General features: G+C 51.2%; 1 protein-coding gene across 6 annotated transcripts in view; it reads right to left on the bottom strand.

Annotated features, from left to right (window-relative positions):
• The window catches only part of CD6 (CD6 molecule), a 38,281-nt gene extending 24,510 nt beyond the window's left edge, over window positions 1-13,771 (bottom strand). For 2 of the 6 annotated variants that reach the window (XM_032358845.1, XM_032358846.1), the window contains exon 1: window positions 13,512-13,770. In XM_032358845.1, coding sequence (XP_032214736.1) covers window positions 13,512-13,572 — 61 coding nt within the window. In that variant the 5' untranslated portion in view covers window positions 13,573-13,770. Of the gene's footprint in view, window positions 1-13,511 lie in introns of all 6 variants that reach the window. The other 4 variants (XM_032358843.1, XM_032358847.1, XM_032358844.1 and 1 more) reach the window with 3 other exon arrangements.
• Between the last annotated feature and the right edge of the window lie 1,223 nt (window positions 13,772-14,994).

The raw sequence follows: 14,994 nt of genomic DNA, 5'->3' as shown, positions 1-14,994 counted from the left end.
AGTTGTGTCTCACAAAAAAGGTATGTGGGAGTCCTGACCTCAATACCTAAGAATGTGACTTTATTTGGAGAGAGGGCCTTCGCAGAGGTAATCAAGTTAAACTAAGTTCATTAGGGTGGGCTTCAATCCGACAGGACTGGGGTCCTCATGAAAAGGGGTAATGTGGACACAGGTGTGTGCACATAGGAAGAATGCCGTGTGAAGAAGAAAGCAGAGATCGGAATGGAGCTTCTACAAGCCAAGGGATGCAAGGAACACCAGCAAATCACCAGAAGCAAGCAGAGAGGCCAGGAACAGACACTCCCTCACAGTCCTGAGAAGGAACCAACCCAGCGGACGCCCTGATCTCGAACTCTCAGCCTCCAGAATTGAGACAATACCTTTCTGTTGATCACACACTGATCCGTGGTACTGAGTTATGGTGGCTCTAGAAAACTGAGTCACCCACATTTGTGACAAAGGTTGCCTCCAAGAGGCAGGGGTTGGGGAGACCCCGTGAGAGCGTCTAGAGGATTCTGGGAGGGAGAAGAGGGGAACTTGCAAGATATATGCATGAACCCCTCCTTCACTTCAGATGGCCAGACTCTGACCTCCCATGTGCTGCCTGGGACCAGTTTCGTGGCTTATGCTGATGTGGCTGTACCTGAGACCAGAAAGGTGGCTGGAAAGGGCCTGTGAGGCTCTTCGGAGAGGATATAAAGTCCATCAAGAATGTAAGAACGGAGGCACTGGCATTTGGGTGGACCCGTTCTTCCTCAAGAGTGTTCAGGAACTTGCCCGGGGCCACCGAGGAGGTGCTGGCTCCTGGGATCAGACACTCGCCTGCCAGACCCCAGCATCCACGTTCTCACTGCCACCCTGACAGACATGGTTCAAGGCCAGCACCATGCCTGTCCGCACACCCCGGCCCCACCCCCAGGCTGACGGGAATGAACGCCCCCATTGCTCGGGGAACTTGCAAACTCCCGCCATCCAGAATGAAAGGCCGAGCTGTGCGAGATCTCTTTACAAGTGGTTGTGGGAACGTTTTTACAATCAGGATGATGGGGGCACCTGGGTGGCTCAGTGGGTTAAAGCCTCTGCCTTCAGCTCAGGTCATGATCTAAGGGTCCTGGGATCGAGCCCCGCATTGGGCTCTCTGCTTAGCAGGGAGCCTGCTTCCCCCCCACCCCTGCCTGTCTCTCTGCCTACTTGTGATCTCTGTCTGTCGAATAAATAAATAATCTTAAAAAAAAAATCAGGATGATGGGTGTGTACGGCGGGTGTGAATTTTCAGCTGGAATTGGGTGGGAGCCACCAGGGAAGATGGTGGAATTGAGACCAGCCTTTATTAGGACCTTAGGGACATCCCTGCCCCTTTTGGGGGCCTCAGTTTCTCCAGGCTAAAATGGGCCAGCTGTGGGCTGACTGCTGAAGTGGGAGGAAGCTCTCTGGCCTCTGCCTGCTCCTGGTTTGGGGGTCCTCCACGGACTGCCTTTCCCTCTGTCACAGCACTGCCCCCTCTGTCCCCACGGCCCCCGCCCTGACCCGACTCTGCCATCAGCGCCTCGTTTCCCAAACCAGACAACTTAAATGGGTTAACAAATAGCACTGAATCCCACGGCAAGCAGCTTCATCCTTTTGCAGCAATCCAGGGCTTGGGGTGTCAAGTCCGGGCTGGTGCGGCTCAGCTTTGAACACCCAACACCCCGTGCAAGGGGAGAGTGGCCTAGGCTTGGGGAGCAGGCTCTTTGACACCACCGTGTTTCCAGTATTTTGTTTATCACGGACATATTCTATTTACTGAAGTAATATTTGTTGGAGCGGTACAATGGTGATAGAAGGTTTCTAGGCTTAAACAAACTGACTTAGGTTGAAATATGGAGTTGATCATAGACAAAGGTCGTTCAATAATTGTATATGCATAAAGGCAAATCAGATCACGTCCTTCGATACCTAAAACTCTCCAATGATTTCCCGTTTCCTGTGGGTTCATTCCAAGCCCCTATGTGCTCTGTGTTCGCCGACACCAGCAGCCTGTCCACCTCTCTCCTGCTCCCTCTCTGCAATCTTGTCCTGCATGCCCATCAGCCAACCGTTCCACTTCAGGGCCTCCACGCCTGTGTTCCCTCCACCTGGAAGGTCCGTCCGCTGGATCTCTCCATCTCTCGGGATTCCAGACTAATCTCATTACTCACATCTCTGCTCAAATGCCTCCCAGAAGCCTTATGGGGACCCCCATCCCATTCATTCTCAGTCTGCCTTGCTTTGTTTTATTTCCCTTGCTGCATATATCTCTCTAATATGATACTATTTTTTTAAAGATTTTATTTACTTATTTGACACAGAGAGAGAGAGATCTCAAGTAGGCAGAAAGGCAGGCAGAGGGGGAAGCAGGCTCCCCGCTGAGCAGAGAGCCCACTGCAGGGCTCAATCCCAGGACCCTGGGATCATGACCTGAGCCGAAGTCAGAGGCTTTAACCCACTGAGCCACCCAGGTGCCCCCAGTATGATACTGGTTTAAAACATGCTTGCTCATTTCTCTATTTTCCCCACTAGAATAGAAGCTCCTTGAAGTCTGAGGCTTTGTCCTGTATCTTTAGTGGCTGAAAAATGCTGCCCCACATGGAGCTAGAGCTCAACAAATCAATGGCAGGAATTGTAGGTGGGGAGAGAAGTGGCCCTGGGAGCAGAGAGGAGTGAACCAAACTCCAGTGTCTGAGGCCGGGCAAGATGGCGGCCGCTAGAGGCTCAACCCGAGGGGCCTCATCAGCTCCAGCCTTCCAAGCACTGAGCCAGTTGGCGCCTCCTCCTGAATCAGCAAAGCAAGCCAAGTCAGCGACTAAACTTGTATTAGGAGTGATGGAGATCTAACATCACCATCCAGAAATGGTGGTGATAATAACCAGCTCAGGCCAGAATCACCCATCATGTTACAACTAGTGGGTAAAAGTCTGCAGAGGGGCTAAAATTTTTACATAGTCTCAAAGAATGTGCCCACAAGATACATATGTGTTAAAAAGGAGAAAAGAGTCGCTTGACCTAGCAGACATCTTCTTAGCCAAGCACTCAAAATTAGAACACTAAGATGGGACAGGCTGATTCGGCGTGCCTCTTGATACAGCGCACTGAGAAGAAGAACACTGAGCATGTCTGTGCTATTCCTGCCACAGGAGGCATGACTAATCATGAGGAGCCATCAAACGAAATATGACTAGGGATATTACACAGATTAACTGGACTATTAGGGGCTCCTGGGTGGCTCAGTCATTAAGCTTCTGCCTTTGGTTCAGATCATGATCCCAGGGTCCTGGGATCCAGCCCTGTGTTTGGCTTCCTGCTCAGCAGGGAGTCTGCTTCTCCCTCTGCTTCCCCACCCCCTACCCCCGCATGTATACTCTCTCTCAAATAAATGTATAAAATCTTAAAAAAAAAAAAAAAGGAGTAACTGGTCTATACTCTTTAAAAGGATCGATGTCATGAAAGAGAAAGAAAATCTGAGAAAATGGTCTAGGTTAAAGGAAAATAAAGACAAGAATAAAGCATGGTACACCAACTAGAATTTTCTTTTGCCTCGATGGTCATTATTGGGACAATTGGAAAAATCTGAAAAAGGTCTGTGGATTATCTACTAATATTGTATTGATGTCAACTACCCTATTTTGACATGTGTATTGCAGTTAGATGAGAGACTGTCCTTTTTTTAAAAAGAAAAAAAAAAGACAGATGGAAGTATTTAGGAGAAAGGGGCCTTATGTCTACAACCTACTCCCAAAGAATTCAGGCCAAGAGTAAGAAACAGACAGACCAAAAAAACGGGTAGGCTGAGAAAATGTAAAGCAATTGTGGTAAAATGTTAACAGTTGGGGAATCTGAGTGACGAGCATATGGAAGTTGTAACTTCTCAGCTGGTCTGAAATTATTTTGAAATAAAATGTTGGGGAGAAAAAAAAAACAGAGAGAAAAAGAAGACAGAGGCTGAGAACGGGTTGCCATCGAGGTGTGCAGGAAGAGTGGGTGTAGGAAGCCAGCTCCTCACCTCACCGAGCTGACATCTCAGAGCCCAGGTCACCTGTGCTCGCCTCAGACCATAGTGGACCACAGCCCGAGGCAGCGAGAGCACAGGAACCCCCTCCCACCCAAACCGCCCCTGCCCACCAGGCTGCCCACCCCAGCTCTGGCTCTGTGACCTTGGGTGGGTCATCCCCACTCCCCCCCACCACCAACCCCGCACTCTGCACCTTGGTTTTCTCCTCTGACAAAGAGGAGTCGATGACTGGCAGCCCTCTGGGGTTTCTTCCAACCCAGATACTGTCATGATATTTCTAGCATCCTGTCTGGAGAGTGTGGCACATTTCTCCAAGGAGTTTAATTCGTTTGGAGAGTGTCTTTACTTTAGTTCAGCCGATGGAAGGAGGGGAAAGTGAATCTCCGGGCGCAGAGTGGGGGATGGACTTCCTTCCCGTCCGGGTCATGGTTTCCCACCTCTGCCCCCGGCCCAGCCCAGCTCCCGTGCACTCCTCCCAGGCAAGGTAAGCACGCTACCAAAATTCATAGTAAAGCATGGATAAAATCCTTCCCCTAAGCTCCATTTAGAAAGAGGCAGTGGGGTGGTGGGAGGGTGGGCCGTGACCAGAACGTGACTCTGGTCCCACTTCTGCCATGGCTGGAGCTCTCTGAGCACCAGTTAGTGCTTCTATAAAGGCCAAAGCTGGGCTGGGCTTTGTGCAGAGCTGTGAGGACAGAGTGACTTCTCTGTGTCCTCCCTCGCTCAGGGCTCCACAGATGACTTCCAAATTAGAGGTGGGGTGCTCAGGTGAGACCCCCAAGACATGTGTAAGCTCCTTGCCCACACAGCCTGTGGCCCCCAGCATAGGCGCCCTGGGCATCTGCCAGGATTGCCGGGAGAGCCCAGACCAGCTTGGCTATGATGGAGTGGTTGGGGGAAGCCTGGAACACAGGGTGGACCTCCTAATGTGCCCTATCACCTCCTAACACAGGTGGAGGCCAGGGAAAAGCCAGGGGGTCACTTTCCTATAATGGGATCCCAGTCTGTGTCTCCCCAGGGCTCTCGCAGCCCCTCCATGCTGCCTCCCTCCTGAGGCTGGCCTCCTCTCGGAGGCTCCCTTGGCGGCCATTTTCTGGCAGAAGGCATTCAGGCCACAGAAATCTACAAAATGGTGGGCGGAAACTGGGGCTTCCCTCTCGTCTTTCTCTGCTGTCCCCGTGAGCTCTTACTGTGGCCCCAGACCCAGCAGCAGTTATGGCCGTGGAACTTTTCAATACCCCCAAGGAGCCCCAGATTTCCCCCCAATTACCTCATGGCCAATGTCTCATGGAGCCTCATCTCAAACCTGGGTTCTGGAGATTTCCATCAACCCTGTTTTACAGCTGGGGAAACTGAGGCTCAGAGAGGCTATTCATCCAGGAAGTGATTTCTGACTCAAGAGTAGCTTCATGGTTTTTTGTTCGTTTGTTTGTTTTTATCCCGGTTCCATGACAGCCCAGCGCGCAGTGGGTGAGAGGAAAGCCTCCAGAGAATGCAGAGAACTTTCCTGAGAAATCTTAAGGTGGATGGGGTCCGTGGCCCAAACCCTGCCTATTTTCCAGGGCTGGGAAAGAACATAGATTAGGAGTCATAAGGTCCAGTTAACCACCTACCAGCTGGGCATCTATTAGCTGTGTGATCTAGGAAAAGTCACTTCACCTCTCTGGGCCTCCGTGACTCCCTCAATAAAATGGAGGTAACGACTCACATATCATAAGGCTGCATGAAGAGATACTTATGAATTTACAGAGTGTGGCCCAGGAGGCCGTTACCCCTATGATCGCCCAGCAAACCTCTTGAAAGGTATGGTTTATGTGTGTAATTTCTGTGTGCCGGTCACTGTGCTTGGCATTCTCACGAGTATTACCTCCTTGAAGCTTCCTCACACAGCAGTGCGGATGAGTCAGGAGAAAGAAAACAGGCCCTACAGGACCAGCGGGGCGGGCCGGTCGACCCCTCCCTGCAGCCAGCCCCGTTACGCTTTTCCATTGCCTGTTGGACTTTTAGGCTTCTACTCAAATCAGCCCTTCTGCCTGGAATGCTTTTCTCCCCTTTTGAACTTGACTCCCAAGAAGCTGCAAAACAGCACAGAGAAGGCCTGTGTACCTCGCCTGAGAGTGACATATTAGGTAACTAACTAGAGTAAATGACCCAAACCAGGAAGTTCGTGTTGATGAAACACAGCTATCTAACCGATATACGTTCACTCAGACCCCAGCAGTTTCTGTGTGCTCTCATTTCTAACCGTCTTTGTGCCGTCCTTCTCTATCTGTCTAGCCCCCTGAGACATCCGTGTCCCTGTCTGGGAAGTCACCCTGTGTCTCCAGGAGGCCTGAGCTCTCCCTCCTCAGACTCCCAGCCCCTGAAGGCACTATAGCCCCGTGATGGACAATGTGGGTTTTGGAGACCTACGGACCTGGATTTAAGCTCCACATCAGCCACCAGCCTGGGACAAAATACATAAATTTCTGAGCCTTAGTTGACCTACCTGTAAAATGGGGGTGATTGCCCCAATGTCAGGGTGGGACGGGCTCAGCTTAGCTGCTGCTCAGAGAACGGAGAGTCCCCTGCAGTGAGTGGTGCTTGTAGCTGTCATTGGATTGTACCTGTCGCCGTTACCTATCCCAGGCTGACCCTTGGGTGTTTTATCGTCTTCCTCACGACACTTCAAGTGTTCAAGGGCAAACCTTCATATCTTACATCTCACTGTCGAATGGGGCCTGGCATACAGCAGGTGCTCAATAAATGGACCTAGATGGAGCTTCCTGTCGGGCAGGCTTTCCCGGGGCTCATAGCGCCTTGCTAGCTATGGTCTCGTTCATTTCTGGCCTGGGTAGGCAGGGTAGGTGCCCAGCAGACCCTGTGAGGGCTGGGCCTTGGTAAGAACAGCCCCATTTGACCCCATTTGTCCCCAAGAAGCCTTCCAGGGGACCTCAGAGGCCCCTCCGGCTGCAAGCAGGGGGCCATAGCAGCTGGGGGAGGTGCCTCATATTTGCATGGAGCCCCGAGGGCAGCCAGCCCCGAGACAAGCCAGGCCACTCCTTGTTAGGAAAGACTCAGAGCTGCTAGTCGGGACATGTAAGCTGAAGTCCTGACATTAGCTACAGACTTTGGGGCCAGTCTCTCAGCCCTGAGAGCCCCTCCTTTCCTCATCTATACATGGGGTTGTGATGTGGGTAAATGAGCTTGCCGTGCAAACTGCGTGTTAACCACTAAATCCTGTATTCACACACGCAAGAGCCTTTTCTTTGCTCTGTAGCATTTATAAGCTAACATTTTAAAGCCCTGCTATGTTCGGGCACTTTCTGACGCATTATCTAAATTAACTTTCATACCATGGAGAGGGAGAAGCAGACTTTCCACTGAGCAGGGAGATCCACGCGGGGCTTGATCCCAGGACCCTGAGATCATGACCCAAGCTGAAGGCAGATTTTAACTAATTGAGCCCCCAAGTGCCCCGAGGTGGGTGTGTTTAGCTGCAGCAGGCAGGCAGACAGAAGCTAAAAATCACCCCTGGGTCACACAGAGCTGGGACTGAGAACCCAAATCTGATGGATGCCAGGTTCCCTGACTTCATGTGGCAAATGCAGGTTGGGGTTACCATGTTGTGCCAAAACGGGCTGGTTCGTTCCTTCCTTCCTTCCTTCCTTCCTTCCTTCCTTCCTTCCTTCCTTTTTAAAAGATTTTATTTATTTGAGAGAAAGAGAATGAGCAGAGGGGAGTCGCAGAGGAAGAGAGAGAGACGTAGACTCCCCGAGGAGCAGGAAGATGTGTGGCTCCATCTCAAGACCCAGAGACCATGACCTGAGCAGAAGGCAGATGCTTAACCAACTGAGCCACCCAGACAGCCCCACGGACTGGTTTCTAACAGCCAGATCTCCACTGCCCTGCCCATAAATGGTAAAAGCCTTAAGGAACAGACACAGAGTACAAGGATTTTTCGGCTGGGTCTTTAGTGTTCAATGAAGAAAGCAGGGCCAGAGAAAGGAATGAGCCTGCCCAAGATGACCCAGCAATCGAGAGTGAGAGTGAGTTCTAAGAATCCACCCCCATCTCACCAGTCCTCCAGGTTCTTTCTCCCCATGCTACAGGGGCTCAGTTCCCAGAGCTGAATTGGGGGACGTGAGTCTGGGCACCCTCCCTGACTTCAAGGCTCACCAGGAATCCAGGGGCTGCCTAGGGGGCCTGGGGACAGCCTGATATGGGGCCCCTGTGTCCAGGGTGTTGTCCCCTGGGAAGGTGAACAGAAGGCTTCCCAGGGCTGTGTCCGGTAAGGGGAACAGACTGTCTAGCCCCACTGTCCTTTCTCTGGATCCGTGTTTCCAAGGTGTGAGGCACACGCACAAAGGTTTGAGAAAAGGTTTAGGGGGTTGCTGACCTGGTCTTACATTAGCAACATGAAGGAAGTTATGCCCTGTATTTCCTTTTCAGCCGTTCTGAGTATTGGGAGGAGAAAATCTCCCAGGGCACTTGTCCGTAAAGCCTGACATCAAGAAACCCTCCCGTCTGAGCAAAGGGAAAGCAGCCACACGTCTGAATTTAGTGACATTGTTTTGTTTCCATGACATTTATTTTCGCCATTACTACCATGAAGGTGATGTACAATGGCTTTATCTTTAAGGGAGCAACATGAAATTTTCTCTAAAAATGAACGTATTTACACTTTAAAAAAACAATTGAGAGTATTAAGTCAATAGTCAGATAGATGGCAGATTTCGAAAATACTGGGAAGGGGCAGGAACGAGGGCCCCCAGGAAGTGCTGCCCTTAGTAGCTCTGGTTGCCCTGGCCCCGGAGGGTCGGGGTTGGTAGGTGGGAGCTAGTGCCGAGGGTGGGATAGAGGGTCTGGGGGACACGGTGAGCAGATAGGAGGTGGGCCTGGGGACTCCAGACCCAGTGCAGGGCTGAGCATGGCATGGGTGGTGGTTGATGGTTTCATGGCTGTCGAGGAAGCCTGGTCTTTTCTTTCAAGTCCCTGCCCCACAGCCTCAGTTAGCTGAATCCCTCCCTGTCTCCAAGGAAACAACTGATGCTTCAGTCTTGAAATCCAACAGCTGGGGACCTAATTTAATTCCTGAGGTTTCCTATCAGAAACTGAGGCTGGCTCAGAGTGGGCCTCGATCTATACAAAGGAAACTACTACTTTTAAAGTAGTCAGTAGTCAGTCCTCGATCAATACAAAGGAAACTGTGGACAGTGTTTCTTACTCGCTCTAGATCCCTCTGTAATAACCCACAGTAGCCCAGGAGCTGCCTCGTCCCACATCACCACGGCGGTGACCGCCAAACTAATGCCCCCGCCAGTCACTGGCGCGGGACCAGAGATCCAGACTGAGCAGGAAGAAATATACAAACGCCGGTCATACATTATTTACACATCTGTCCGTTGCAGTCTTGCCAGCAGGGAAAGTAGTGAAAGGATAGAAGAAAAGAATCATAAACACATTTGTTTCATTTAACCCAATCAAGTGGTCACGCCCCTTGAGTTGGACATGGGGGACATTGAGAATTAGGTCTGTAGAACTTGGGTCCAGAGGTCATGGGTTGAGGGACCAGCCCGAGCCGAGGGCAGAGGCTATCCAGAAGCACCGTGCACACCCGTCAACTGCACATGGGAATTATTTCTTACATTAGGGCAAAACAATAAAAAAGCTGACCTCACAGCAGTCCACAGTGATAGAGACACTCCCATCGGCTGGCAATCAGCCAAGTTAATGGCTATGGACAATCCTTTTCTCCACGGTAAGTGGCTTTGAAGCCTAAGAAGATTTGATTTTAAAAATAAAGGTGGTGGAAGTACATAAAAACCCCTAGTAATTACACATTCATGCTCAGTGTCAGATCAATTGTGTGGAGCCCTGGATTGGTGATGTTTACCAACACTTGGCTGCTGGCATTTCTCATGTGTGTGACCGAGTAATTGACCTCGGTTGAAATTTTAATTTAAAAATTTAAGAAAATTTGGCAATGTCTGTAAACATTAGAACACTTAAGAGAACTTAATATTCCCTCTGTTTAAACATCAGTTTTTTAGATTGGAAAGTATTCCCTGAAATCCTTAGAAAAGGCTTGTTTCTTGGAGGTATTTGCAGCATTTATAGGAGAATCAGATTCATTAAATTTGCAAATGCAGTTCAGACAATCTAAGGCAGTGATCTCCAGTAGAAACATAACCACAAGCCACATAGGTCATTTACAATTTTCTAGTGGCCATGTTTTTTACAAGTCAAAAAGGAGAAGGTAAGCTGAATTTTAATAATAAAATGTGTTTAACGCAACCTATGCAAAATACGGTTTCAACACGTAATGCATATATAAGTTATTAATGACACACTTGATGTTCTTTTTTTGAACACAGTTCAAAATCTGCTCTGTATGTCACCTTCCCAACCCTTGTTCACTCGGACTACCGTGTTTCAAATGCGTAATCTGTTGGTCGCTGTACGGGATATCACAGATCTAAGGGCACTTAATTAGCTGCCTTTGTGAGCAGTATTTATTATTTAAGGACGCTTATTCCGTTTGAACTGATCTGCTGAAATATTAATCAAAGGCTCCCTGAGAGTCACTGTTAAAAATTACTGGACTTATAAATAAAAATGAGTTTCGGATGGTGAATTTACAAGTGAAGGAAAAAGCCAGATTTTTAAAAATTTGATTGTTCAAGAAACTTCTAAAGTAGTCACAAATGGCCTTCCTAGTGCCCAACAGCGGCCCCCAAGGACCTCACCGACCACGGTTCAGATGGAATTATAGTCACCGACCTCAGCATGGCCCTCAGAGGAAAGGTCTGGTTATTTGTTACTATTTCACACACAGAATGTCAGATCTGATGAGCCCTTAGATGATTTCTGCCCCAAGCAACCCATTTCACTGGTAGAAAAACCAGATCAGAGAAGAACGCGTGCTGAATTAGAGGCCGGGCCCAGGCAATGGCCCGGTCTCCTGACCCCACCCTGTCCTCCCCAACCAAGGGCTTCACGTCCGTTCTCTCGGCCTCTTTGTCCCCAGCTGGCTGATCAGGAAATGGATGCACACACCTGGAGGGCAGGGGGACCAACTGGTCCTGGACCCGGGCCTCTAGGGAGCACCAGCAGAATGAGACAGTGTGGTCCCCCCAACCCCACATCATTCATCAGTCAGCACACACCCGAGCCCAGAATCCAGGCCAGCCTGACCCAAGAAATAGCTGTCGTGAGGCCCTGGATGGAGCCTGGCACTGGGACTGCAAAGGAGAGCAGGCGAGGAGAGGCCATGACCGGGTCTGCCAGGGCCCCGAGGTCCAGGATAACCCGCCCAGGGCCCACAGCTCTCGGGGTCACACAGAGTCTCTCTCCTTCTCCCAGCTCCCTTTCCTCCCTCTTCTCTGTTGTTTTTCTTTCCTTTTTTTTCTCTCCTGGGAAGCCCTTGCTTCCTTTAGGCAACCTGATCTGCCCAGCACACTGATTTTGCCAGGAGGAACCCCACAAGCAGATCTGGGGTCCACCTTGCCCGCCGAGGGCTGGGTTCCGCTGGGGTTGGGAGCCTGTTGGACCTGGGTGGAGGGGAAGGACCGCCCGGGCAGGCGGGAGGAGCGGCCTCCCAACAGCGGCCCGCCCTGGCCTTGCCTGCCCCATTCCCCGGGCTCTGGAGCACACGGTGCTGCCTTCCCGGCCCTTCCTGCCAGGCTGTAGTTCCCAGCAGGAGACACACACCACCGGGGACCCTTCAGAGGCTTTAAAGAAGCAGCATTTAGTGCAATGAAATCTCATGGTAGGGAGGCTCCTCCCTGCTCCGAATGCTATCAGTCCCCCTGGAAGGTCAAGAAGAAAATGACAGTTTGGGGACAGGGTATCTCTATCGCCGTCCCCCATGTCCCCTTCAACAGGGAGCTCAGGTGTCGGCTTCAGGCTTCAGGGTCTTTGCATCCTTTTAACTTTTTGCTAGCACGTAATAGAAATCGGTTTCCATCCCCATTTATTTTTATGTTTACCTTCACCTCTTACTTAGGACATATGATGTCAGTTTTCCACTTACAATAGTGACATGAAGTTTCCTCTCAACACTTGTTAGTAATAAGGAAGGCCATTGACTATAAACATAGTTTCAGAAACGTGAAGTAAATGTCCGTACAGGGAGTGGGGTGGGCCAGGCAGGAGTGTGAGGAAGGGATGAAAAAGACTGGGGGTTAGGCACCGTGGCTCCAGGAGACCCTTCGTCTCGCCCTCCTGAGCTCTGCGGGGGCCCTGGGTTCCCACTTGCTGTCAGGCACCACTCGAGGCCAGTTCCCCGGGGCTCTGGCAGCAGACCCCTATGTCCCAGACTTCATTCTGAGCCGAGGCTGGCGCCTGGGGCTCATAGAAAAGGACAGAGGGTGGCAGTGATGGAGGTGGGGAAGGAGGGGCGCCCCTCTGACCATCTGTCTGTCTTAGCTCGGGGCAGAAGGTGGTTGAGTTCCAGGTGCTCTTGGCAGAGCCAAAGCCAAGCCACCCCACATGGAGCCGAAGGCTCACATGTTCCCGCTCCCACAGTGAAATGGCTTTCCCCGAACGAGTGTCGGCTCAGGAGCTCATGCCTCTAGATAGGGGTGGAGAGAAGAGCTGCCCGCACCCTAAAAATCTCCCCAGTTCTCCCCATTCTCCTAGTCGACTTGGGTGCCCCGCCCGATGGGGACTCTCTGGGTCTCCTTCTGAAAGCAAAGTGAAAACACTTGGTATCTCCACTGCCAGGTGGGCCCAGACTCCTGGGTCCAGAATTGTTTCCATGCATTCCCCCCATCCCCAAAATGCAAGGTTCTAACAGAGGTAGGATGGGCCCCTGCTCAGTTCCTGCCAGACTGGACCCCACAGAGGCCAATGTCCTCTGATGAGCACAGCTAGCCCCTGAACTTTCTGGCCACCTGGTGTCCCAGCCCAGATTGCAAAGGAGGAGCCCACATTGCACCCAAGAGGAGCTCAGGATGGGGGAGGAAGAGCTATCCTGTTCATTTTTGCCCTAAACTACCCCTACTCTGGCTGCACTGGAGCCATCGGCTGTCCTTAATGTCCGTTGGCTTCCCTGAGTTCTGTTTCTGGACAGTTCTACCGTGAATGGTAGAAGCCTAGTGAATCGAGAACCTCAGCTTTGGGGTTGAAAATACAATCCCCAGTGGTCCTACTTCTCTGAAAGGCAGTCTGCTCCCTCCTGAGAGTTGCCAAGAAATAGGGCTGGGGAGTTCCCAAATCTATGGTGGGAGGCCTGGGGCCCTCTGTGGAGACACTACTTCTGCTGCCCACACCATCTCATGCCTGGGAGTCTTCTAGCACTGTCCAGGCAGAGCCCTGGCCCCTCCGGGAGTTTCCTAGACCCTCTCCAGGTCCCAGTCGCCATTGCCAGAGCTGGGGCCTCCCTGGGACAGTCTTGGCTAGAAGGCTAGAAAGGTGAGTGAGAAAATGACCAGCAAGGGGGCCAAGAGGAGAGGACCCAGATCCTCCAGCACGGGTGGCAGGGGTGGGAAAGGAGTCCTACCTGAGAGGGCTGCTGTCAGCAATCCAACGATCACAGAGAAGAACCACATGTCTGGTGCCATCTCTGACTGCTATGCGTGCCTGCCCACGGGAAGGGCCATCCTGGGGTCCAGAGGGGGATGTGGCTGCTATGAGCTCCTCGTACCCGCTTGGACCTTTGCTGCTCCTGTTTATAACTTTCTGTCTGCAAGACAGCACTCCTTTGCACGCATGTGACCAAACCCAGCCTGTGAGTGTCTCTAACGCCTCTGCGCTCTACTTGTGGTTTTGGTCTCCAGGAAGCCAGGCTGGTATCACAGGGGCTGAGAGGGAGAGCCCAGCTGCCTCTGCTGTGAGCCCACCCAGCCTGGCTGAGGCCAGGAGTCACAGAGTAGGACACACACATACACATACACACACACATTTCCTCCTAGTGTCTCCTAAGGAAAAGGGAAGTGAGGGCATTCTTCCTTTCTGGAGACCTGATTCATAGTAGATGCTCAATCAATACATGTGGGAAGAGTGGACACATGACCCAAGGCCTCTCCCGGTCCCTGGAAATCCAACTCTTCTGGGATAAAACCCCAAGACTTAACTTTAGTCCTTGGGTGTGTTAATGGCTGGGCAGGAGGGTGTGGTCTTGTACTTTTGAGAAGAGAAAGCCTCAGATTCCCTTAAGAGAATTGTAAGTGGAGAAGATCTGAGAGATGGTTGGTCCCCATCTCCTTACAGGCTGGAGGTGTCCCCTGAGAAGGCACAGGAGACTATAGGACCCGCCATTGGTGAGCACTGGGCTGGGTATTCGTTCCTCAAGCATGGGGGCTTGTCCAGGAAGGACAAGCAGCGTTTCAACAGACAGAGGTGGTGGAAGGCCTCTGGAAGGTCCAGAAGGAATAGCAGGAGCAAAAGTCCAGGCTTTTGGGGAAATGCTGAGTTGTTAGGTTGGTCTGTCATGGATGCTCTGTGGGTTTTTATTTTTTAAAGGTTTTATTTGTTATTTTAAAGAGGGGGAAAGAGCATGAGTGGGAGGAGAGGCAGAAGGAGAGGGAGAAAATCCCAAGCAGACTCTGCACTGAGCATGGAGCCCGAGTCAGGGCTTGATCTTACAACCCTGAGATCATGACTTGAGCCAAAAACCAAGAGTTGGACGCTCGCTCAACAGACTGAGCCACGCAGGTGCCCCTAGTATGTTTAATTTACCACTGTACTCCCTGTGAGGCACACTGTAGATGCTGCGTGAATGTTGCTGAGTGAATGAAGGGACATATAACTTAGTTTGGTTGTATAAGCAGGACCCTCAAAGAAACTGAGTCCAGAGGAGACTGGTTCCGTCCTGGCCCTTCCCTATAGGACCTCATCTCAGCTTTACCTGTCCTGGCCTGACACTTGCTTCCTCCTCGTTTGACTTCATTTCCCCATCTGTGGAATGGGAAGGATTTCTCCACTGGGACCCAGTCCAAGGGGCCATCTGATGTTGCAGGTTTGGGAGCCACAGAGAGCTAAGC

Source organism: Mustela erminea, chromosome 9, assembly GCF_009829155.1.
Source record: "Mustela erminea isolate mMusErm1 chromosome 9, mMusErm1.Pri, whole genome shotgun sequence".
Lineage (NCBI taxonomy): Eukaryota > Metazoa > Chordata > Mammalia > Carnivora > Mustelidae > Mustela > Mustela erminea.
Note: the sequence above shows the minus strand (reverse complement) of the source record. Positions and strands in the feature narration are given on the sequence as shown.